Raw genomic sequence first — 27,106 nt, forward strand, 5'->3', positions numbered from 1 at the left:
TGGATTTATAAAATATTTTTAGTACAGAGCACAGTGACATATTAAACTTATGTACTTATTACACTGTCCTACTGGTATTTCCTAAAAATGACCAATGATGGGATCAGGAGCGCTCCTTTCTTCGAAGATCGACACAGAATCCAAATCAGTCCTCACGCAGCAGGGAGACACCAGACAGTCCATACACACACATAGGAGATAATCCGGGACAAAATGAGAATCCATAGGAAATAAGCGGGCAGACAAACAGGCAGGCAACTCAAGACACACAATTAGACTTTTTCGTTTCCTCAGTGTAACTGGCCTCCTTTAAAATCCCACACCGGCCTCCTTGTCCCCAGCAGCCCCTGCACCCTCAGCAGACGACCAATCAGAGCCACTGCAGGGACTGCTGGGAGTTGAAGTTTCATTCCCCAGTAGCGCTGCTACAAATTTATACCTAAATATGATTTTTTTACAAAGGGTTCCCATATTTTTTCTTGCCACCGTAATGACATCTTGTGAGAAATAAGAAAAACTATAGTTCAAATATAATTATCTTATTAAAACAGTAGCCGTTGTCCAAAGATGAACTTTAATTTTGAGCCTTTGTTTCAAGTGCATTGGTTACCTTTTTTGTGTGGCTGATTGGAGCTTAAGAAACTGCCGACCTCACCAAGATGGCGTCTGAATCACCCCCCCCACACTGACGCCATCTTGGTCAGGTACCGGGGAGCCTTCTGCAGCCAGACTTCAGGCACACTGCTTCTTTTTTTTCCCTCTGACGCTGTCGTATCTCTTTTTGCCCAGATGCCTCTGGCAAGGAGCCGGACTGGAATTTCTGGAAGTTCCTGGTGGATCCCAATGGAAAGGTGGTGAACGCCTGGGGCCCAAAGGTCTCCGTGAAGCAGATCCGGCCACATGTCACAGATCTCGTACGGCAGGTGATCCTGAAGAAGAAGGATGAACTTTAATGAAGGGCTGTGGCGCGGCCACACGCCTGCGTCTTCATTCCTGCTCCTCTTGTTTTATAAAGTTTGAAACGTTTGCTGCTCGGTTGGTGGCTTTATTTGGAGTGAAGTGGTGGGGAGGGGGTTCCATTTTACTTCATTTGACCTGATTGTAGTGTCTTTTATTTTTATTTGAATCCTACCAAATTCTTGAAGATGACAATGTTTTTAGCAGATTTTACCGTTGGGCTGAGCTAAACCCAGATGGATGGATCCAGCTGGTGGGATGTTTCCCAGTAATGTTCATTTCTGTTTGACCCTTTTCTTTTCGTTCTAAGGCTGGGTTAGCCCGGTGGTCAGCATCATCTCACTTACAGTGAATTCATAAAATATTCAGACTTTTTACAAATTTTATTATACTGCAGCCTTGTGATAAAATTTCAGTTCATTTTCTTTTCCCTTCATCAAGCAACACTCAATACCCCAGAACGACAAAGCGAAAATGGGATTTTTGAAATTTTGGCAAATTTATTACACATAAAAAAACTGATAATGTGCCGTTGTCTCAGCTTTTCATGCCCTTTCTTTGGCTGTAATTCCAGCCTGGATTCTTCTTGGGTTTGACGCGTCACACTCCTGGTTTTGGGGATTTTCTGTCATTCTCCTTTGCAGATCTTCTCTAGCTCTTTGACTTTAGTTGGAGACCATCGGTGGACAGCTAATTTCAGGTCTCTCCACAGATGTTTGATTGGGTTCAACTCAACTCAATGACATTCCCAAAGTTGACCCTACACCACTCCTGTGTTGTTCTTACTTTGTCCTGTTGGAAGGTAACCCTTGTGATGGTCTGGGTCAGCTCTACACTCCCCGGTCACTTCCAGGAGCTCCTTAAACCCGGAACTGTCGATAGTCACAAACCGAGATGAGCCAGGCAAATGAGGACACACACACAGTAAGCAAGGGGTTGGTGTAAAGTGCCTCAAGTGCTTTTCTTAAAACCAAACAGTGTTCCAAAAAGTGCAGTGCAAGAAGATCCACAAATACATGAATAAATAATCCTTAAAATCAAAGTGCTAAGTCCGTGATTTAAAAATTCAATAGTCCACAGATAAAACAGCAGTCATGGGCTCCTTGATCTTTCTCTCTTCACCTGAACCCAGCGGATCTTCCTCTCTCTCATCTCCCCAACTCACCACATGGCTGGCTCAGCCGGCAGAGACACCAGAAGCTGTGGTTCTCTTTTCCAACTTTCATTTTGGGTGCCTCTGCCAGTGTTTGACAGACCGCTCGGAGTCAGCTGTCCTCCCGCCTTCCTTCTCACTCTCCAGGCGCCCCTGTGATCCCTAATGGGGACTCCTCCACTATTGTTTCTTCTCCTCCATTAAATCGGTGGGTAACGATTGTGGAATAGGGCGACCCGGATACAGGCAGGCAGACACGTCTAAGTCCATCACCACACGTTTATTATACATACTATTATTTACAAAGTCAATAAGTGCACCAACACTACTCCCCACAGTCCCACAGTCCTGGCTCTCACTAGCCATCTCTCTTCTTCCCAAGCTCTTCTCACACACAGGGCCTCCCTTCGCCCCCTTCTCTCACCGACCTCGTCCAGCTCCTCACCCGACTCCAGCCTTGATTGTCGGGAGGCAGACCTTTAAATAGGCAGCTGATTGCTGACCACACCCAGCCACCTGTGACATGACTCCCCCGCAAGCTGAGACCTCCAAGGGCCAGCGGACCGATCCGCGAGGACTGGCCTTCCTCGGCGGCAAGCCGACACACTGTAGCCTAGGGCCCGATCCTATAAACAAAATAGAAAAACAAGGGGCGGATATGTTGCCCTGACGCAACCCCTCGGCTCGTCTTCTCGGTTGGGCCAACGCTCTCCGCTCTGATCGGCACCCCGATGCTCCCTTTTCCGGCTTCCCCGCTCGAGCAGTTCGTGATCCCCGCCACGGGACCACCAGCGGGAGCACACTCGCTCGTCTCCTCTCAGAATGCGAGTTATTCCTCTGCCCCCGCAGAGGACGGCTCTTTGAGGGACGTGTGCACCCAGCTGCACGTCCTCCCGTATCGGAGGAACTGGCTTTCTCTAGACGCTTCCTACTTTCACTTTGGGATGCCGTGACGGTTCGGATCGGCCCATTGCCAAAAGGCAGACCCAGCCCCGCTGGCGTCTGGAGCTTCACGGGGTCTGTCTCGCTTACCTTCCCCGCTGTGCCTCTCCAGTCAGAAGTTCCCGCAGCGCGCAGATCCTCCTTCGCCAGTGGCTCTCGATCGCACGCCACTGCCGTCCCTCCTGAATCCTGCGTCTCCGCCCGGAGGGCACATCGCTCGGCCGGCAGCGATAGCACAAGTTGCAGGCCTTCCTGCAGCTCCTGCAGAATTGCTGCCAAGGAGAGAGAAACAGCCGGCGGTGAGCTTACCTTTTGAGCAACGCCACTCGCCGACTGCTCTCCATGGGCCCTTCCCTCCGGCCCACTCAGGTTTCTTTCAGGCACGAGATGGACATTCCCTGCTCCCGCCTCCGACCAATCGTTGGCAGGAAGACAGGACACGCTGTCCAATCCCGTGCCTGTCACGAGGAGGGACTTCCTGTCGACGGCCATCTCGTCCTCCTCTCTCACAGGGGAACGAGCTTTTGGGCAGCTCCGCTGCTGCTGCGACTTTCCCAGCTGCAGCCTCTCCTTCCCGGCAGTTCCTTGCGTTGCCCCCAAGTCGGTGAGCCGCCCCTGAAACACATAGTCCTCCCGTGGACCGCTAACGGCCCGGGTTACCATATGCCCCTGCGGGGTTAGGTGCACGCCACCCCTGCAGCATGTGTGTGAGGTCTCCTGCCGTGCCAGGTCGTCCACAGACAATTACTTACGCGCAGGCCCCCACCTTGACCCAGGTGGAGCATCCTGCCGACTACGCCACTGTGGAATAGGGCGACCCGGACACAGGCAGGCAGACACGTCTAAGTCCATCACCACATGTTTATTATACATACTATTATTTACAAAGTCAGTAAGTGCGCCAACACTACTCCCCACAGTCCCACAGTCCTGGCTCTCACTAGCCATCTCTCTTCTTCCCAAAGTCTTCTCACACACAGGGCCTCTCTTCGCCTCCTTCTCTCACCGACCTCGTCCAGCTCCTCACCCGACTCCAGCCTTGATTGTCGGGAGGCGGACCTTTAAATAGGCAGCTGATTGCTGACCACACCCAGCCACTTGTGACATGATCCATCCCCAGAACATCGATTTTTCAGTCTTCCTCTGATATACCAACCGCTCTGTCTCTATCTGTGCCCTAGCACCCGACACTGCACTCACTCCCGGTCCTCCATCTGTCGTTATTTATCCTCTTTTTGATCTGATCTCCTTTCTACCAGGCCGGCTCCTTTCGTACTGCCTGATTGAGTGCAGGTCCTATCATCCACCTACTCCGAGGTATGAATGAGGCACCTGACTGATCCGCTCACATTTGCATGTGAATGTGCGATCAGCCAAACACCAGAGTAACCCCAGGGTGATGCGTGCACCTGCACCCATTCCTCAATTGTTTATTTAAAATCGTTCTTTGGCTCAGGCCCTTTATCACAACCTTTTGGCCCATTCTGAGGTCCATAGCATTCTGAGCAGCTTTTTATCAAGGGTATCCTTGCACTTTGCTCTCTTCAGCTTTCCCTTTACCCTGACTAGTCTCCCAGTCCCCCATTGGAATGGTATTGTGCAAATGATGAGTGGTGCTTGGCTTTGTCCAGAGAAGGTGCTCATCTTGGTTTCATTGGACCAGACAATCTTGTTTCTCACGGTCTGAGAGAGTCCTTTGGGTGCCATGAAAGCTGCCTCTTGCAGTATGTGTCATCTGGCCACTCTACCATAAAGCCCACATTGGTGGAGTGCTGCAGTGATGGTTGTCCTTCAGGACGTCTTTAGCATCTCTAGATAGGATCTCTGGAGCTCAGCCAGGGTCACTTCTCTTACCAAGGACCTTATCCCATAATTGCCTAGTTTGGATGGGTGGCCAGCTCGATTAGATTGGAATAGATGAAGTTTGTTAATCCCAAGGGTTTATTCAGATGCATACGGCAGCAGAAACAAAAAGAAAATCAAAGATACAGACACACAGGGCAGATAATACAGCCAATCACTCAATCAATAATTATATGTATATTGTGCAGATATTTACACCGGGAGGAAGCATTGAATTGCCCGATATCAGTGGGAAGAAAAGACCGTGGAGTCTTAGCACATCATGGTGGAATGAGCCTGTGGCTAAAAGTGGTGTGTCCAGGGTTGGCCCTCTGATGGCGCAGGGTTTCCTGATAAGTTTTTTTCAGGCATGGTGTGTCTTCACCCCAGGAGACCACAGTGTTGAACATCACACTGGCTATTATGGACTGGTAGAACATCTCTAGCCACTTGCTGCACACATCAAAAGTCCTGAGTCTCCTTAGCAAGTACAGTCTGATCTGGACCTTCTTGTGTGGTGCCACTGTGTTGTCAGACCAGTCCAGTTTGTAGTTCATATGGACCTCCAGGTACTTGTAAGTCTGCACCACTTCCATGTCCTCCCCTTGAATGGTTGACTGGCCTCAGAGGCTCCTTGGCACACCAGAAGTTCCACCACCAGCTCTTTTGTCTCCCAGATGTTGATTTACAAGTTGTTGTCCCTGAACCAAAAGGCAAAGTCCTCCACAACCTTCCTGTTCTCTGACTCATCTTCATTATTAATTCAGCCTATGATGGAGGAGTCATCTAAAATGTCTGTAGATGGCAAGCGCTGGTGTTGTACTGGAAGTCTGTTGTGTAGGGGGGTGAACAGGAAAGGGGGACAGGGCAGTTCCCTGCGGTGCTCAAGTGTTACGCACCACCATTTCTGACGTGCAATCACTGAGCCTCACAAATTGTTGTCTGGTGGTCAGGTAAGTCCATGATCCAGGAGATTGTGGGAGCATCAAGATTTAAAGCCTTGAGCTTTTTCCCCAGTCTTTGAAGCACAATAGTGTTAAAGGCACTGGAAAAATCAAAGAACATGAACCTGACTGTGGTGTTGGCTTTGTCCAGGTGGGAGTAGACTCTGTAGAGCATGGAGACCCCAGCATCCTCCACAACTACATGTGACTGACAGGCAAACTGCAGGAGATCCAGATGTTTTGAGAACAGGGGTCATAGCTGTTTTAGGACCAGCCTCTCAAAGGTCTTCATGATATATATGAAGTAAAAGCTACTGGTTGATCACTGAAATACCCTTTCTTTGGCACTCGAACCACATGCGATGCTTTCCACAGCTTGGGGAAACTTTCTGCAAATTCATGGAAAGGGCGAACAGGTACAGAAGTACCCCCACAGAACTGACTGGCACATGTCTTCAGCACCCTGTGGTTCATTCCACCTGGCCCAGAAGCCTTGTTTAATGCAAAGTTTTCCCAGCTCTTTACTCACTTGGCCAAAAGGCAGAGCCGTGATTGTTCTAAATTCCTTCCATTTAGGAATTATGGAGGCCACTGTGTTCTGGGAAGCCTTCAATGCTGCAGAATTTTTTTTTTTGTGTAGCCTTCCCCAGATCTGTGCCTTGACATAATCCTAAACTCTAAATTCTGCTGGCAACTCATGGACCTCATGGCTTGGTTATTGTCAGCTGGTGGATCTCCTATAAATAGATGTTTGCCTTTCCTAATTATGTCCAATCAGGTGAATTGACCACAGGTGGAAACCAAACATCTCAACGATGATCAACAAAATGGGATGCACCTGATCCAAAGTTCAAATGTCATTGCAAAGGGTCTGAATACTTATGTCAAGGTGAGGTTTAAGGTTTTACTTTTTAATAAATTTGCCAAAATTCCCCAACCCCTGTTTTCACATTGTCATTCTGGAGTATTGAGTGTTGCTAGATGAGGGAGAAAATGAATTGAAAGGATTTTAGCACAAGGCTGCATCACAGCAAAAGGTGAAGAAAGTAAAGGGGGCCGAATTCACACTGAAGGCGCTGTATGTGAAATGAACAATAAAGAGCAAGCAGCTCGTATTGAGCGGTCATCTAATAATTATTATTTTTTACTTTAATAAAATTGTGCCTTGTATAAAAATAAATGAACATTCTTAAAAAAATAAATGTTGCTGACCGTTTTTTCCCCATAAGTACCAGTGTGCTCAACTGAGATGGAAAAGGATCCTCACGGACGGTCCTCACCATTCTAAGCCTTTGTCTTTTTTTCCCCAGGGGGTGGACACTCCTTCAAAAATGGCGTTGTTTCCGTTCCCCTTGAAGTGAGCCCAACAAACCCAACCGTCAAATCAGGCAGTGGAGAAAAAAAAATGTTCAGACTTTAAAGAAAATTAATAAAGAGCTTGATGTTTCATGATACAAGGTGGTTGGGGGGTCTAATGATAGTTACGAATGACTTTGTTATGACGTTTTTCAGGCCATTTTCATTTCTATGCAGAGTTTGAAGCATTCGAATAACATTTATGATGAAGGCTTTTTAACAAAAATTGTATTTATTAACTCTCACTAAGAGTCTGCATCAATCAGATCTTTGCTCTGAGGAACCTCCTTGAGCAGTGCATAGAGTGGAACACCCCCTTACACATCGACTTCATCGACTTCCAGAAAGCCTTCGACAGCTTGCACCGTGACACTCTATGGAAGATCTTACGGTCATATGGAGTTCCTCCAAAGACGGCCACACTAGATGTTCTAATGTCAGTTTCAGTGCAGCGTCACAGTTCACGGAACCTTGTCAGAGTGGTTTCTGGTGGAGTCCGGTGGGTGACAGGTAATGGATCATCTCTCCCATCACTCTTTCTGTTTGTCATTGACTAGATCATGTAGAGGACAACAGCTGACAAACCTAGAGGCACCCACTGGATCCCATTATCCCAGCTTGAAGATCTCGACTTTGCCGATGACCAAGCTGCCCTCTCCTCAGAATTACACCATTTGAGCGAGAAGATCGACAGACTGAGAACCTTTGCCAAGCAAATGGGCATCAACATCAGCACTTCTAAAACACAAGTGATGTGCATAAATGCCAACCCTAGCGCACCTATCACAGTAAATACGAATACGTTGAGGAGTTCACATATCTTGACCGCCTTGTTAGTAAAGATAATGCAGCACTAAAGGAATAAGACATGCAGTGCAGCCCTTCTGGATGTCCAAACAGTACAGCCTGAGAACAATGGTCAGGCTTTATAACAGCAATGTCAAACCTGCTCTTTTTGATGGCTCTGAATGCCAGCGTGTTGGAAGGGGGGACATGAATAAGATCGACACACCTTCCACAATAGACATCTTAGGATGACCTGTCATGTCTTCTGGCTGGAGAAGAAATCTAGTGAAGAGACAGAGTGTGGTGTTGGAGATCAAGCATCAACGCTTAACATGGCTTGGCTACGTCCTCACAATGGACCAGAACCGTATACCTAAGGTCACTCTGAGACGGACACCACCTGGGAAGCCCCAACAAGGAAGGCTTAAAACAACCTGGTAGCAAATTGTGATAGGTGAGCTGAAGGAGATGAACCTAACATTTTTATTACTCTTTAATTTAATATTGTTTTTGCATCAGTATGCTGATGCTGGAGAATTTGAATTTCCCCTTGGGATTAATAAAGTATCTATCTATCTATCTATCTATCTATCTATCTATCTATCTATCTATCTATCTATCTATCTATCTATCTATCTATCTATCTATCTATCTATCTATCTATCTATCTATCTATCTATCTATCTCCTTCCTGTTTCACTGTCGCTGTGCATGATGGGTGATTGTTTCGAGTGTTTGCGAGTGTTACTCGTGGTGGACGCGGTGAGGTGAGTGTGGCGTTTCTTTTTTCTTCTGATTTCTATTTTCTTATTTCTATCTTTCTTTGGTGTAAACAGATAAAACTTGTTTTGTACTGAGTGGCTTAGGCCACGGCAGCCGCAATGGCTGCGAATCTTGAGTGTCTCAGCCGCCGCCATGGGATTAAACTTATATCGGAGGAGTTTGTCCCTTTGGAGGCAGGGGTGTTGGCGGTAGGTGAAGTGATAGTCTGTGAGAATATCAAGTCGGCTTCACGAATGAGCAGGTCTATCGTTGCTTTCCTGAGCTCTGAGGATTTAGTTCCCATAGTGGTTGAGAAAGGGGTTGTTATAAATGGCTCCTTTGTACAGGTTTCTCCTTTAGCCGTCCAGTCCCGCAGAGTGACGATTTCGAATGCGCCGCCTTTTCTTAAGAATGAAACCATAGCAAAAGAGTTGGAGCGGCATGGACGTTTGGTGTCTAAAATTCGTTATATCCCTTTGGGCTGTAAATCGCCGGATTTGAAACATGTCTTGTCTTTTAGGAGACAAGTTTATATGGTTTTAAATAGAATGGACGATGATTTAAACGTGGCAATGAATTTCAGAGTGGACGGTTTTGATTATGTGATTTTTGTCACTTCGAATGAAATGAGATGTTTTGGGTGCGGGAGTGAAGCCCATTTAATCAAACAGTGTCCTGAGAGACAACATGGGAACAAGAAAACTGACCATGCAGTTACGGAAAAAGAGGGGCAGGAAGTGAAAGATCGTCCTGTAGTGGCTGATGGCGCAGAGGCGCTTGTAGAGGCGCGGGGTGTTAAGAATAGAAATGCCTCAAGATCTGAGGGGCAAGAGGATCAGGTGCCTCCCAGGGATGAGCCGAATGAAGGCGGTAGTGAGACTGTAGGTCAGACAACAGCAGCTGCAGAAAGTGTGTGGGGAGACATAGACATGGACGAGGGAGGCAGCAACGAGCCTGAAGAAAAAGGTGAATTTAAACGTCCTGCTCAAAAGAGGCAAGGTGAAAGAGAAGAGCGGGCACGTAAGAAACTTGTTTTAAGTCAGGGCTCGGGGGTCATTGGAGAGGATCCCACCTATGGTCCTTGTCAGGAGGATTTTCCCGTCTTCGTGGAGACGGCCGATGACGGTTCAATTGCGGGGAATGTCGGGGAAGAGACCGATGACGGTAATATCTCTGATGGGTCTGCTGCCTCGGAGCCCCCAGAGTTAAAAGCCAGGGGGGGTTACAGCGCTCAGAGTGTGAAAGAGTTTTTGGTGAACACCGCCGGTAAAAAGGGGGTGGACGTGGCTGAGTTTTTCCCAGACATTGAGCTCTTTATATCGTCAGTCCATGGGTTGCGGCGGGACAAAGCAGCCTCCGTGATGTTTGACGTTAAAGAGCTCGTGAGGCTCAAGAATTTAACCAGTAAACTGAGGAAACAGTCCAATTTAAACACCTCCTAATGGCTAAGCCCCCTGTTAAATCCACTCTACAGTATTTGTGGTGGTCCCTGTGTTTCATTGTGTGTTCATCTATATATTCAGGTATCATGACAAGTGTACAAATAGGAACCCTAAATATTAATGGGGGGAGAAGTGCAGATAAGAGGGTCGCACTTTTTGATTTTATAAGACAAAAAGATTTGAATGTCACCTTTCTACAAGAAACTCACATTGATGAGCAAAATCAGTGGGAGTGGAGCAGGGATTGGAAAGGGGACATTTTCTTTAGCAATGGGACAAATGTTAGCGCTGGAGTGGCCATTTTATTTCTTGGTGGGCTGCAAGTAGAAGTTTGCAGGACTGATGAGTTGGTGAAAGGGAGACTCTTGAAAGTGACAGTAAAACTTCAAGGCAGTGTCGTCACTTTCATTAATGTGTACGCCCCGAATGAGGGTGAGGAGAGGCTCCAGTTCTTTAACAAATTAAGAGATCTTTTATCTGAGTGTGACCCTGAGGAAGTGGTGGTGTTAGGAGGGGATTTTAATTGTACACTTGACTCAAGGATGGATAGAAACAATGGACTGGAACCGCACCATCGCTCAGCGCGAGCTTTGGGAAAAATAATTAAGGACTTTGGGCTGGAAGATGTATGGAGATCTAAAAATGAGACTTGTCGGCAATACACGTGGGGGAGGACAAGTGGAAACACGATCTCAATGGCGAGACTCGATCATTTTTATAGTTTTAAGCACCTGTTAGGGTTATTTAAAGTGTGCTCTATTGTGCCTACTGGCTTCTCTGATCACAGTCTGGTGTGTTGTTCACTTCTTTTTAACGTGTACAGACCCCGTAGTCCATACTGGCATTTTAACACACTCCTCCTCAAAGATCAGAACTTTAAAGAGTTATTTGTTCTTTTCTGGGGAGGTTGGAAGGCTATGAAGAAGGAGTTCACCAGCTTACAACAGTGGTGGGAGGTTGGGAAGAGTCACATCCGGGCTTTGTGTCAGGAGTATACAGAAATGGCAGCTCTGGAAAATCAAATAGCTGAGCTTCAACAGCTACTAGAGAAGGGTCCAAATGAGCAGCTGCAGGCGAGCCTGACTACTGCTAAACTGGGGTTGGCCCACCTGCTTGAGACCAGGGCTCAGGGGGCTTTAGTGAGGGCCCGCTTTCAGCGGTTGACTGAGATGGATGCACCAACGCAGTACTTTTTTGGTTTAGAGAAAAAAAACTCGCAGAGTAAACTCTTACATTGTATAAGAACACCTGATGGCAGAGAGACACCAGAGCCCAGTGAGATAAGGCAGGTGGTCTGCGAATTTTATGAACTTTTGTTTGCTGCAGATGGAGATGGTGGCAGTGAAGACCAACAGGCCTTTTTGCAGGACTTACAGCAACTTCCCAACGCAGACGTGGCAGATCTAAATAGTGAGGTGACCTTCGCAGAACTCACCAAAGCCCTGGGACAGCTGAACACAGGGAAGGTCCTGGGAATCGATGGCATTCCAATGGAGTTTTACAAAGAGTTCTGGGATGTCATTGGTCTGGACTTGTTAGAAGTGTTTCGGTGGAGTTTTAAAACTGGTTTGTTACCTCAAAGCTGCCGTAGAGCTGTGATCACGCTGCTGCCGAAGAAGGGAGACTTGTGTCTCATTAAGAACTGGTGGCCAGTGTCTCTCTTATGCGCAGACTATAAAGTTCTCTCCAAAGCCTTAGCCAACAGGATGGTTCAAGTTTTAGGGAGACTGGTGCATCCTGATCAGAATTACTGCGTGGCTGGCAGGTCCATTTTTAATAACATTTTTTTAATTCGGGACATTTTATCTGCTGCAAAACTGTTTGGTTTTCGGACTGGTCTTATATTTCTTGACCAGGAAAAAGCTTTTGATAGGGTCAGTCACTCTTTTTTATGGAATGCCATGAAGGCTTTTGGGTTTGGGGAGTCTTTTATTCGATTACTTTACAGTGACATTTCTGGTATAATTAAGGTCAATGGTGGTTTGTGCGCACCTTTCAGTGTCAGAAGAGGAGTCAGACAGGGCTGCTCTTTGTCCGGTATGTTGTATGCTCTGGCGTTGGAGCCTTTCCTGGTGCACCTGAGGAAGGTGCTGACTGGTCTCACCATCCCCAACTGCAACATGGACCCTGTGAAAGTCACGGCTTATGCTGATGATCTCGCAGTTGTCATCTCAGGCCAAAAGGATTTGAACAAACTAACTGACTGTCTGCGGAATTACAGTAAAGCGTCATCGGCCAAAATTAACTGGAATAAAAGCAGTGCAATGCTGGTTGGGAACTGGACAGGATGTAGTCCTCCTCGACTGGATGGGGGTCTGCAGTGGACCACTGGGGGTTTCCTGTACTTGGGAGTCCATCTCAGCGATGACCACTACATCCAAAAGAACTGGGAGGGTCTGTTGGACAAGGTTACAGCTCGGCTCGCTAAGTGGAAGTGGATACTCCCTCAGTTATCTTATAGGGGACGGATGCTGGTAATTAATAACCTGGTGACCTCCAGCCTGTGGCACAAATGTATTTGTCTGCAACCTCCACCTGTGCTTGTTCAGCAGATACAAGAAGCAATCATGGATTTCTTTTGGAATGGTACCCATTGGATACGGAAGGGCGTTGTATTCTTGCCGTTGGATGAAGGTGGACAAGGACTTGTTGACATTACCAGCAGGATTGCTGCTTTCTGCCTTCAGACCATTCAGAAACTGCTGTACCCTGTTGAGCAGAGCCAGTGGATGAACTTGGCCGTACTTTTCTTTAAACAGGCCAGGCATATGGGACTTGGTAAAAGTTTACTGCTGTGCCATTTTGATAAGATCGGGACTTTACATGTGCCATAGTTTTATAAAAGCCTTCTAGCAGCGTGGCAACTGCTATCGATCAAAAAGGACTGTGATGACCTTTCCTCTTTTTGGGTCCTTGATGAACCGCTGCTCTACAATCCTTCTGTTGGCACTGCTACAGGACTTTCTGAAAACTTAATTCAGCATTTCATAATACATAGAATAACCACAATAAAGGACATAATTGACTGGGAAAATTACACTTGGAAAAGTGCACAGGTGGTAGCAGAGGAGACAGGAGTGCACTCAGTACGCCTCATGGAGAAGTTTCTGTGTCGGATACAATCATCACTGGACAGGGAATCCATGACACTCCTGCACAGAATGTTCACCTCACGATTGAAACCAAATGATGAAACGCCTTTTCCAACGCTTACTGTATCTCCAGCTGTTGAACTGAGGGACGGTGAGACCGATGTTTTAGCCTTACGTTCTCTTGAGGCGTTATCTCTGCCTACGGTGCCGGGGAAGCAGCTCTACAGGATGTGCGTGAAGGTGAACAACCTGGAACAGCTGAGGACACGAAGACACGACACACCTTGGAGAGACAAACTCGGAGCCCCTCAAGGACTAAACCCTGCCTGGAGGTCGTTGTACAAGCCACCATTGGCCAGTAGGGTGGGAGACCTGCAGTGGAGGTTGGTGAATGGGATACTAGCGGTGAACTCCTTCTTATCGATTATATGTCCAGGGGTTTCTGATTGCTGTCCTTTTTGTGGTCTGAGGGAAACTGTGTTTCATGCTTTTATGTACTGTGAGAGACTCCAGAGCTTCTTTACTGTAATAGAAAGAATAGTAGAAGGGCTGGGGGTCCCGTATAATGGCACGGTGTTTGTGTTTGGGGTGAGAATTACAAGACAAACCAGAGAAACTATGAACTTTATTACTCAATATGGAAGACACGTAAAAACAAAATTACTGGGAGTGGGATTGAAGATGTTGTTGTTTTTTTTAGAAAAGTGTGCGAAAGTAGAATATTAGTGGATTTTAATTTTTATAAGTCTACGAATAATTTAGCACAGTTTAAAGAATTGTGGTGCGTAAATAATGTACTTTGTAAATGTGATGAAGATTATTATTTACAATTTGTGCTCTGAGTTTGGTGTTTTGTTTTTTACTTATTAATAACTTTGAGATAATAAAGAATACGAAGGATAAGTGGGATTGGAGGGTGGAAACAATGGGAGGGATTAGATAAATATATATATATGTATTTTATTCTAAAGAACAATTTGAGTATGTAATGTTTTGAAACTGAATATTCATAAATAGGAATGTGTGTATATGTTTTCTGTATGACTTAAGATTGAGTTTGGTTTACTGTTATGATTTATTTTTTGTGTTTATTAAATAAAGTTTGGTTTTTAAAATAAAAATATCTATGTTATTGTAGAATAGTGAAGTGGACAGGGTGAGTTGCCTGTTCTCAATTCTTGATTGTTCTAATGAAAGAATTTTGCATGGGATTGTGGAAGAAAAGAAGCCACAATATTTTACTTTAGCAAAAGGTCTTTAATAGCATTAATGCTGATCCAAGACTTTAAAATTAAAGCCATTGTTGAATGCCATTGTTAAAGCAATTTGCACTTTTATAGCTTAAACATGTCCCCCCTCCACAGTTGCCATTCCATCAATGTCAACCTGCTTACTTCATTGTAATAAGAGTTAGAGTCATGTCTGTTGACTCTTAGCAAACATTTATCAGTTTTATTGCTTAGAGAGATCATTAGTTGTCTTATCAGTAAGTGCCTGGACTCTAAGTTATTCCTTTCACAAGAGCAGAACATTGATGTCACATAACTCTAACATCTGCCTGCTGACATATTTTACAAGTATGCTATACTTAATCTTCTTCTTCTTCCTCTTTTGGCTGCTCCTGTTAGGAGTTGCCACAGCGGATCATCTTCTTCCATATCTTTCTGTCCTCATCATCTTGTTCTGTTACACCCATCACCTGCATGTCCTCTCTCACCACATCCATAAACCTTCTTTTACGCCTTCCTCTTTTCCTCTTACCTGGCAGCTCTATCCTTAGTACCCTTCTCCCAATATACCCCTCATCTCTCCTCTGCACATGTCCAAACCAATGCAATCTCGCCTCTCTGACTTTGTCTCCCAACCGTCCAACTTGAGCTGACCCTCTAATGTCCTCATTTCTAATCCTGTCCATCCTTGTCACACCCAATGCCAATATTAACATCTTTAACTCTGTCACCTCCAGTTCTCTCCTGCTTTCTGGTCAGTGCCACCGTCTCCAACCCATATAACATAGCTGGTCTCACTACCGTCCTGTAGACCTTCCCTTTCACTCTTGCTGATACCCGTCTGCCACAAATCAGTCCTGACCCCTCTTCTCCACCTATTAGTATCTATAAAGATTCAGATTTGGCCGGCACTTAATGAAAATAATTAGTATGACACTTTTTAACATATATGAAACCCATTTCATAACTTATTATTAAACAACTAAGTATATTTTCCTCATGATAGGATTTAAAGTTGACACAGCAGAATACAAACCCTGAAGAGACGCATATACACTGAGCAGATGTTCTTCCACGGGGGACTGGTCAAAACTTTCACCGAGTCGATGTCAAAGACTGGTGGGCAGTTTTGCCAAATGCCTACCAGAAGACATTCCAGCTTCTGAGGTCAAGTGGGGATTTTGTTTTTCAACTCCAAGTAGACCTTTCCATCTATTGATATTTTTGTTGCATAAATGACTGAAAAGTCACATTTTCCTTGTGTCTCCATTCAAGCAGATCACCTTTGTCTGTTAGGCACTGCTTGAATGAATATCTGCTGTTTTGCTTGCTCAAATGTGTTGCAAAAATCAACAGTTCCCATGGGGGGGTACTTACTTTTTCACACAACTGTAGGCTCATTTCCTTCAAGGATGTGCAGTTTCCAATGTCGAGCCTGCAGCACCGTATTGCATGACGCTGCTCTGTTCTTATGTTCTTCTTTCCACGTACAATTTTCATTTTCTATTTTTATCTTTAATCTTCTATCTTTATTTTTCCAAGGTTACATTTTTCCAGTTTTCATGTTCCTGTTGATGGGCCAAGGCTACACAATATTTTTTTTATTTAAACATATCTCATTTCTGTCAAGGGATAATCTAATTTAACAATACATGACTGCTGCAATGAAAAGGGTAATTTAGATTCGTGTCATCATGGAAGCAAGGCCAAATATTTGAAGATATTCCATTTTCTTGCCACTGATTTAACTTCTTTTTATGTTTCTTTTATATGTTTTCATGTTTTTTTTTTTACTTTTTATTTTTTATGTCTTTTCTATATAGTGAACTTTCCCTTGGACAGGCTCACAGTGTTAACAAATGCATTTAGTAACAAACAAGATAGCCAACGTGACAGGGAAATGTTCAAGAAACGATTCCAAAGAAAATCGCATGGGCAGAAGTGGGTGGGCAGCAGGTGGTCAGTTGCCATGCAAAGAAATATCACTACAAATAAAGCTTATTTGAGAAGTTACATTTACAAACACCCCTCCCAAGATGTCCCTGAGTATTACAATAAGGGAAACGTTTATCAATTGCAGTGGACTAACACCACAAAGCTTTGCACTGTGGTGAACGTCCGAGGCTGAACCACAAACCTGCAATATCTGGCGCAGAAGTCAGCTCCTTGTAGCGTGAGCTTTATGTAGTACCAGGGCCATTTTACCAGCATCATAGGCCCCAGGGGCAAAGTATTGTACTGGGGCCCCTGTTTTATAGCAAAACGGAAACATACATAGGCATCAGAAACTTTGTGGGTCCCTATGCTCCTGGGCCAGTGCCCATTATGTCCATATGTTAAAATGGCCCTGTGTAGCACTCCTTTAGGCAGCCACACAGAGATGGCCTCTGAACACCATGAGCTGTGTGACATCAGCAGATCACTTTCTCAGCCCCAACCTTCTCTATGCACCATTACGTGCGCCACTACACTGCACCCATCCTCATCTCCAAGTGAATTGCCATGGACTCACACCACCAATCATCTCAGTTTGAAGATCTGCATTGTGGTAATCTGCCAATGGTGAGCCACCAATTTGCAGTATCTGGCTCAGAAGTGAGCTTTTTGGAGTGTGAGCTACAGTTAGAGCTCTTTTACTCATCCACACAGGAACGGTCTCTGGACACCATGAGTTGTGTGATATCAGCAGATCACTTTCTCAACCCCCATCTTCTCTATGCACCATCACATGCGCCAATACACTCCACCCATCACTCTTCTCCAAGTGAATTGCCATGGACTCACACCACCAATCATCTCGGTTTGAAGATCTACACTGCGATAATCTGCCAATGGTGAGCCACCAACTTGCAGTATCTGGTTCAGAAGTGAGCTTTTGGCAGCATGAGCTCCTTCATTCAGCCACATAGAGGCGGTCTCTGAACACCATGAGCAATGTGACACTAGCAGATCACTTTTTCTGTCACCCCCACCTTCTCTGAGCACCATCATGTCTGCCTCTTGTGGAAAGCATACCCGCAGACACAGACAGACAGACACCAGAATGTCCAAAACACACTTATTTATTTCCTCTTTGCACCACAATACCTTCCTTCACCAACTCTTTCTTCTTCTCTTTCTCTTTCTCTCTTCTTCTTCTCTTCTCACCTTTGACCTCCTCTCTCTTTCTCTCTTCTTCTTCTCCTTCTTCTTTCTCTTCTTCTTCTCTTTGACCTTCGACCTCCTCTCGCCCTTCTCACAAGCTTCGTCTTCTTCCTCCCAACTCTGGCTCACTTAGTGGAGGGAGGCGGCCCCTTTTATTTTGACCCGGATGAGCCCCAAGTGCTCCCCCTGACAACCCTTCCTGGTGTGGCGGAAGTGTCAGGAGAGCACCTGGAAGCACACCGGGTGCCCTTGTCCTGGTGTGGCGGAAGTGCTGCCATCCAGGACTCCCTAACTGTCCGGGCGCCCCCTGGCGGTGGCCACGTCTTCTCACAGTGGTGAGTGTCCTGGTTCCATTCCTGTGGCCCTCAATTAGGCCCGGGCGGCTGCCCTCTCGTGGCCGAGGAGAAGTATCGTCCAACTCGGAGACTGTCCAGGCATCCCGGCCGGGCAGTGTCCCCGCTCATCTGTGACACTCTATACTCCATCCATCCACAGGGCAAATCCCATCCTCATCACCAAATGAATTTCCATGGACTCACATTATGAAACATCCAGGCTTCAAAGATTTGCACTGTGGTGACCTGCCGGTGGTGAGCCACAAGCCTGTAGTGTCTGGCTGAGATGTGAGCTCCTTGGGTTAAATTGAGAATGCTTTTAGTCAGCCATGCAGAGATGGTCCGTGAACACTGCGAGCGGTGGGCATCCTGGTGATGTTAGCTGACTTCTCTCTCTCTCTGTCAGCCCCCACTGTCTGTACACATCATCCCCTGTACACTCCACCAGTCCACTGTGCAAATCCAATCCTCGTCTCCAAGTGAATTGCCATGGACTCACACCACCAATCATCTCAGTTTGAATATTTGCACTGTGGTAATCTGCCATTGGTGAGCCACCAACTCGCAGTACCTGGCTCAGAAGTGAGCTTTTCGCAGCATGAGCTATAGGTAGAGCTCCTTTAGTCAGCCACCACGTGCTCTCAGACAGAGAGTGAATGCGATTTCTCGAGTCAGAAATATCACATGAACGCTCAACAAACTCGGAATTACAACGCTGACAATTCGGACAAAACAAAGGTAGCGGAATTGTCTGAGTTGTGAGGTAACGCTGACCTTTTACATTAGTGAATTGTTTAAAATGAAACATATAACCCGGTCAACCCAGACCAGACCAGTTTATCTTTAACTGATGTGATGGATGGCCGGCGAGAGTTTCCGGCCCTCACCCCCAGGCCACCAGGAGGAGCTCTCCCGACAGCATGGACGGCTCCCGAATTCCAGCAGGGCCTCATGGACTATGTAGTTTTTATGCACAGCCCTGCTGGATACCTTGGGGACCACCGGGAGTCACTGTAGGGAGGCTCGTGGACTCTTATATGCCCTATAACCCGGAAGTGCGTCATAATCCCATGACAGGAAGAAACGACGTGTTCCCGGGTTGAAGATAAGGACTGTTTACCCTGACCCGGAAGGAATAAGGACTTGTGGGTAATGGACCAGAAACACCTCCGGGTCAGGGAATATAAAAGGACTCTGGGAAAACCAGACATTGAGCTGAGCTGGGTAGAAGGGTGGCAACGCGTCTGGGAGAGGAGGATTGGTTTATTGATTGATTATTGGTGATTTATTTATGAGTATTGTGGAGAGAAGGGTGCTTGGTGCACATTATTATTATAAAATAAATAATAATTGGATTTTTATCTGGTGTATGACGTCTGATCTGAGGGTTCAAGGGGACAACAGTGCCTCAATCTTTCACACTGATTTATTTTTTTGCATTCCTTGTGCAGTTGAAGTCAGAAGTTTTGGAATTGTGATATCGTCAATAAAAAGTGAAATACTCTGTGGCAGGCATGTCAAACACATGGCCCGCGGGCCGCATGACAGATCCTAGTTATCACTAAACTTGTACAAAATGATTACTATCGTTTGTGATTGAATCGTTCTCCTTGTAGCGTGAGTCTTTATGTAGCACCAGGGCCATCTTACCAGCATCATAGGCCCCCGGGGCAAAGTAGTGCACTGGGGCCCCTGTTTTATAGCAAAACAGAAACATACATAGGCATCAGAAACTTTGTGGGTCCCTATGCTCCTGGGCCAGTGCCCATTATGTCCATATGTTATGATGGCCCTGTGTAGCACTCCTTTAGGCAGCCACACAGAGATAGCCTCTGAACACCATGAGCTGTGTGACATCAGCAGATCACTTTCTCAGCCCCAACCTTCTCTATGCACCATTACGTGCGCCACTACGCTCCACCCATCGTCATCTCCAAGTGAATTGCCATGGACTCACACCACCAATCATCTCAGTTTGAAGATCTGCATTGTGGTAATCTGCCAATGGTGAGCCACCAATTGGCAGTATCTGGCTCAGAAGTGAGCTTTTTGGAGTGTGAGCTACAGTTAGAGCTCTTTTACTCATCCACACAGGAACGGTCTCTGGACACCATGAGTTGTGTGATATCAGCAGATCACTTTCTCAACCCCCATCTTCTCTATGCACCATCACATGCGCCAATACACTCCACCCATCACTCTTCTCCAAGTGAATTGCCATGGACTCACACCACCAATCATCTCGGTTTGAAGATCTGCAATTGTGGTAATCTGCCAATGGTGACCCACCAATTTGCAGTATGGAGAGAAGGGTGCTTGGTGCACATTATTATTATAAAATAAATAATAATTGGATTTTTATCTGGTGTCTGACGTCTGATCTGAGGGTTCAAGGGGACAACAGTGCCTCAATCTTTCACACTGATTTATTTTTTTGCATTGTTTGTGATTGAATCATTCTGCATCTTTGGCGTTACTTATTGACTTTTCTTACTTCCGCCTTCTGACAAAAGCGCGTTTTCCCATGGCATTACGGTACCGGAAACGTCATCTGCTAGTATAGTTGCAGCTGCGGTGTCAGCTCCTTGATACCCTAGGCATGACACTGCCTACTCCCCCCTCACGAGCCTTGACCAAAGTTAATGAGCCGCAACGTCGCAACTGAAGTGCTAGGCTGCAGCAGCCTTGCAGGCTACACTACTGGCTGGGCTGCTGAGACTGGCCACTGGGCAGAACTGACCATCACGAGTAGTAATAGCTCGCTTGTTTTCACGTTTTTTTGCTCTAGTTTTATGTAATTTTGTGCTAGTATTGTAACAAACAGTTAGTGCAGACTACAGCTGAAGATCTGAAGTTGATGCGAGAAGTTTTTTTGCATATTGGCTTATTTTACAATATAAACTTTGAAGTAAACTTAGTAAAGTAAAATTTGATTTTTGGAGGATTTCTTTTCCAACTTGAATTACTGAGCAATGAATTCAGTGAGCGTTTTCGTGATTTCAGCTCACATGAACAGGACTTTGCGCCATTTACGTCACCATACTCTTACAACGTTGAGAACACGCCTGAGAATATCCAAATGGAACTGATTGAACTGCAGTCAGATTCTATTCTGAAGGCAAAATACAACGAAGTATGCTTACCTGCCACCCTCATATGTGCAGATCCGTAAGATGGCATCGAGAGCACTGTCAATGTTTGGAAGCACTTACCTTTGTGAGCAATTGTTTTCGTTAATGGATATAACGGATTCAAAATTATCTGCCAATCCTCCTGTCTTGGCATCATCTGCAAACTTCACCAGCTTGTTATTTATATTCCTATCTAAATCATTTATATACCAGTAACGGCGTACTGCACGATGACGTGCAGTGAATACATTTGACTTGAGTATTCCTAGTTTTCATCCTCTTTCTCTGTACATTTAGCATTCATTTGCTCAGAGGTTGATGTGCTTGCTGCTTCCTGAGCAGCTCTTCTTTTTTCCACCTTAGCGGTCCGCATCTTCTCTTCTTCCGTCAGCATCTTTCCGCGTTAAAACTGATTAAGTCGGTGTTTGTGCTGCAATTACTTAGTATGTTTTCCTTAATTCTTCACTTAAGCTGGCACTTAAGTCTTCAATCTGCCTCAAGAATGATGTAAGATATGAAGTGACAGCGAAGGAGGTAGGGATGAGAACGGCGCCCGTAACACATGCGCCACACGGCCGCCGTGGTGCATGCTGCCAAGAGTTGATTCTATAATTAAATAAAATAAAAATAAAAAAAGTAATAAAAATCATCACCCCGAAAGCAGACAGCAGACGTCATGTAGCATATGTGTACCAAAGTTCAGGTCAATAGGTCAAACGGTTTGCGAGCTACAGGTGATTTAAAATCCTGGACAGACAAACGGACAGTCACGGTAGAGTATTATATAAGAAGATATTAAGAATAGCAGCATCCCCAGCACTGACCCCTACTGGGCACCACTCTTAATTCTGATGAGGTTCCCCACACCATTTCCCTCTGCTTCCTGTGTCTGAGCCAATTCTGCCCCCATCTACACACCACACCCTGAACTGCCACTTCTTTTAGTTTGATGCCCATCCTCTCATGTAGCACCTCATCAAATGATTTCTGAAAGTCCTGATCAATAATATCATCTGCTCCACTCCGGTCGTATCCTTTTGTTGCCTCCTCATAGAATTCCAGCCTGTTACTAAAACATAACCTCCCTCTTCTGACCCCATGCTGACTGTTCAGTTAACTCCTGTCCTTGCCATGTGCTCCTCAATCTTCTCCTTCATAATTCCTTCCATTAATTTTCCTGTGATGCCCGTTAAGCTTACGGGCCTGTAGTTGCTTGGATCTGCCCTGTCACCCTTTTTATATACAATAAATCCCTCGCAACTTCGCGGTTCACTTTTCGCGGATTCACGACTTCGCGGATTTTATATGTAAGCATATCTAAATTCATAACGCGGATTTTTCGCTGCTTCGGGGGTTTCTGCGGTTGATTTCATACAAGAGATGCTATTGGCGGATGGCTGAGAAGCTACCCAATCAGAGCACGCAGTTAAGTTCCTGTGTGCTGCTGATTGGCTCAGCGACGGAGTGTTGCATTAACCAGGAAGTCTCATCTCACTCATTCAGCATTAACGTCCTACTGCTTCAGGGGCCGTGTCCAAGCACCAACAGAAGATGCAAATGATTGCAGAAAAGGTAAACGTTTTGGATATGTTGAAGGAAGGGAACATCTACACCGCTGCAGGACATCGATTCTTTTTATTTAAAAAGGAGGTAAAGCATATAAGATCTACGGCCGCAGTGTCCTTTAACCAGGGTGCAAAATGAGTTGCAAGTGGACGTGATAAGGCAGTAGTCTGGATGGAATCTGCTTTAGGAATCTTTGCAACAAGGTCGACGACGTCATGACCGCCTACAAGCTGCTACGTGTACTTCGCTATACAGTAAGTGTAAACTTATCTACCGATTTCATATTGCTTAGCAGTTGTCCCTGTTTTTAATAGAGTAAATGGTGGGTTGTAAATAATACAGGGAGGATTTAAAAACGTCCAAAAACACGTTAAGTAATTAAATAAATATAGTGTCCCTACTTCGTGGAAATTCAGTTATCGCGGTCGGCCTTGGAACCTATCTCCCGCGATAAGTGAGGGATTACTGTAATGGGATGATATTTGCCATTTTCCAGTCCTTCGGAACCTCTCCAGTGCACAGTGACTTCCTAACAATACGTGTCCAGGGTTTATTTCCATACTCGTTAACCTCCTTAAGAACTTGAGTGTAAATATTTTCAGGTCCTGGTGATTTGTTTGATTTCAGTTTGTTTCAGTTGCAAGATACACTGCCTGGCCAAAAAAAAAGTCGTCACTAAAAAAAAAAAGGTCACACACTCTAATATTTCGTTGGACCGCCTTTAGCTTTGATTACGGCACGCATTCACTGTGGCATTGTTTCGATAAGCTTCTGCAATGTCACAAGATTTAGTTCCATCCAGTGTTGCATTAATTTTTCACCAAGATCTTGCATTGATGATGGTAGAGTCTGACCGCTGCGCAAAGCCTTCTCCAGAACATTCCAAAAGATTCTCAATGGGGTTAAGGTCTGGACTCTGTGGTGGCCAATCCATGTGTGAAAAAGATGTCTCATTCTCCCTGAACCACTCTTTCACAATTTGAGCCTGATGAATCCTGGCATTGTCATCTTGGAATATGCCCCGTGCCATCAGGGAAGAAAAAAATCCATTGATGGAATAACCTGGTCATTCAGTATATTCAGGTAGTCAGCTGACCTCATTCTTGGAGCACTTTCACTATTAAACATAGACCTGAGTTCTACTGTTGTTTTTCTTCGATTTGATTTCACCAAATGTTTAAGTGATCGCCGATCACGATCATTCAGGATTTTTTTCCGGCCACATTTCTTCCTTGAAGACGATGGGTCCCCACTATCCTTCCAGTTTTTAATAATGCGTTGGACAGTTCTTAACCCAATTTTAGTAGTTTCTGCAATCTCCTTAGATGTTTTCTCTGCTTGATGCATGCCAATGATTTGACCCTTCTCAAACAGACTAACATCTTTTCCACGACCACGAGATGTGTCTTTCGACATGGTTGTCTAAGAAATGAGAAGCAACTCATTGCACCAGTTGGGGTTAAATAACTTGTTGCCAGCTGAAAGATAATCACCCATGCAGTAATTATCCAACAGGAGGCTTGTACCTATTTGCTTTGTTAAATCCAGGTGGCAACTTTTTTTTTGGCCAGGCAGTGTATTTGTGCATTTTCTTGCATGTCCTGTCTTTTTCAATATTTCAATACGACTCAAATCAGGACTTTGACAAGGTCAGTCCATTACCCTAGTAGGAGGAGAACAGGCATCCCAACTGGGAAGGAGGACCAGCTGAACAAAGAAAGAACATTGTGCCTGACTAATATGTTGTTTGGACCAGCAGAAGCCAGGAGTTTGGAGCAGTTCCATCCCCCATAAGGCTGGTGGCAGTGGTCCTCATGTGGCAGCCCAGTCAGGAAACCCGCAGGGGTGCTTGGACGTTGGAGTCCGAAAATGTAACCCTGTCAGGGTCCCATAGAGGGTACTGTTGGGGGAGGACCTCTTCTACTTTCTATATGGCCTGGAAGTGCTTCCACAAAGACATGGTGTGGCACCGGAAACATTCCCAGGTCTGGCTTGAAAAGAAGCCTGTCATGCCTCACATATCGGATGAGACAGAGGGTGGGAGGCAGCAGGCAACACTCGATAGGAGGATGAATTGATTAATGTGTGTGTATTGTGACTGGTGGTCTTTGGAAGGGTGATTTTGAGAAGGAGCTAAGGTTTAATAAATATCTTTTATTAAAACATACACCTGTGTTGGACTTTACTGTGTCTAAGGTCAGGGGCTCAGAGATGCCCCCTGGTGATTACACCCTCCTTTTTTAAAATTTTTTTCTATTTCGGATTATTATTGTGTTGAAAGGTCCATTTCTGGTTCAACTTGCAATTTTCAGAAAGATAGACTCACATTCTCTCCTGAAGCCCACTTTAATATGAAACAGAACTCACACATGACTCGATGGCTGCAACTTGCCCGCCCTCTGAGGCAGCAAAGCAACTGGAAACCAGAACATTTCCACCACCATGATTCACTGTTGATATGATAACCCTAACCCTAAAAACACACTTCTTCACATTGGCTTTTAATTCTTAACCTGTCTTATTTCCACTTGCTTTTTGCTATTTCTCTGTTTTATTGGGTCCCCTGACCTGTTTTTAGTGTCTCTGTTTTAAATTCTCTCTTAATGTTTGTTTTTAATATTTTGCTTTTAGTCTTGCTTGTTTTAACTGTACAGCGCTTTGGTCAGTTGTAATGTTGTGTTTTTAAGCGCTTAACAAATAAAAATGGTATGGTATGGTATGATGTTTTTCCTCCTGAAACGCGGCCTTCAGTTTTGTGCCAAACATGTCTAATGTTAAAGACCCAGATGGCTCCATATTGGATCCATCCGTCCAGAGAACACACCTCACATGCAGGTTAAATTTGTGCCAGCTCTTTCTGATTGTAGATGCATGAGCTTTGGCTCCAACTGTTGCAAGAGTTAACTGCAGATCTTGTGATGAACTTTTGGTGTTCTTGGTGACTTCTTTTGGCTTCAAACCGTCAGCTCTTGGGCTGAATTTGCTGGGCAGACAAATTGGAAGTCCCTAGAAATCCATCCATCCATTATCCATAATAAAACTCGTAGCACGGAGCGTATGGCAAACCTCCGACTGCTTCAGGTGCTCTTAATAAAATTACCTTATTGCCTCAGTCACTCTAAATATGAAGGCGAAGTATAGAAAGTTAAAAGCAGCATGGTATTTTTTACATGAATAACAATACCAAATAGAACAAGGAATTATCTTAATATATATATAATCCAACATCTCTCTGTCTGGCCGGTATGTCTGGCTGTGCTCTTATCATGAGAGAACTACTTAATGGGTTTAGATTTTTTTTTTCTGTAATTTACTTGAACATTTTGATTTACTGGAACAACTTGATTTTGAAACTTTTCTCATTATAGTTCGCTTGCAGTACCGATTTACTTGTGAGACTCTGAGAGAGAGGGGAATGAGGGCGGGGTCCTCCTCACTCACTCATGAGCCAGCCTCGTGGCCTATCTTACATCCACTTACATACACGCTGTCTCGGACATACACTTCAATAAATACCATTTTAGAACACAACGATTCAGTTCATTATCCTACAGAATTTTAAAATTCTATTAATCATCCTGGCATGCCACCCCACAAATCAGCAATGAAAGTAGGAGCACCTAATGCCCACCCAAACTTTGTAATGGTACCCGTCTCCATGGGCCTCATGCATAATGCAGTGCGTAGAATTCACACTAAAACATGGTGTATGGACAAAAGTGGAAATGTTCGTACGCACAAAAAAGTCCAGATGCATAAATCTGTGCGTTCGCAAACTTCCACGTTCTTCCGCTCCATAACTCCCAGTCAGCGTGAAAAGTAACGCATGTGCACAGGCCTGCTGCCACTCCCTAACTCCTTCCAGAATTATGCCTCTTTGAATATGCAAATCAATATAAATAGCCCTTAAGCTCAGCATTCTGTGAAAAGGCAATGGCAAAAGCATGGGGGAAAATAGAAGAATTTCAGCGAATACCAAGTGGAGGCAAAGAAAAACGTACTATTTGTTGGTTTAAACAGTGATATGAACCAACAAAAGGAAGTTGATCGAGTGACATAGCGTGTCGGAGAAACTCGAAAACTCAAGTTTACAAAGTCGCACAGTGCCCGAAATTAAAAAGAAGTTGTCAGATATCAAAGTCACCGTGAAAAGGCGAGTCGTAGCCCACCGTCTGAGTGTCATATGAAAGCTTATTAGGATACTGAGAAAAAAAAATATGGACACAGTGGGGAAAAAAGCTCGAAATGTCAACTTTAATCTCGAAATTTCCACTTTAATCACGTAGTTTATTTTGTCATTAAAGTAGAACATCATAAACTTCATCTTTAAATCGTTTAATTTACTAGTTTCTCAAATACCATCGTAACTAAAGTAGCACATTAAATGCTTTGTTTTGTATTTGTTCTTCTATGTGCTCTGTGTGT

At 45.0% G+C, this 27,106-nt stretch overlaps 2 protein-coding genes and 1 long non-coding RNA gene across 3 annotated transcripts in view; 2 read left to right on the forward strand and 1 right to left on the reverse strand.

Moving 5' to 3' along the window:
• gpx7 (glutathione peroxidase 7) overlaps nt 1-1,499 on the forward strand; it is a 78,388-nt gene extending 76,889 nt beyond the window's left edge. The window contains exon 3 of the mRNA XM_028810864.2: nt 790-1,499. Within this exon, the coding sequence (XP_028666697.1) occupies nt 790-953 (164 nt within the window). The 3' untranslated portion in view covers nt 954-1,499. The remainder of the gene's footprint in view (nt 1-789) is intronic.
• The window catches only part of LOC127529390 (uncharacterized), a 706,297-nt gene that overhangs the window by 637,717 nt on the left and 41,474 nt on the right, over nt 1-27,106 (reverse strand). The window lies entirely within an intron of this gene.
• mpl (MPL proto-oncogene, thrombopoietin receptor) overlaps nt 1-27,106 on the forward strand; it is a 522,581-nt gene that overhangs the window by 440,802 nt on the left and 54,673 nt on the right. The window lies entirely within an intron of this gene.

The sequence above is a fragment of the Erpetoichthys calabaricus genome, chromosome 10, assembly GCF_900747795.2.
Source record: "Erpetoichthys calabaricus chromosome 10, fErpCal1.3, whole genome shotgun sequence".
In the NCBI taxonomy this organism is placed as follows: domain Eukaryota; kingdom Metazoa; phylum Chordata; class Cladistia; order Polypteriformes; family Polypteridae; genus Erpetoichthys; species Erpetoichthys calabaricus.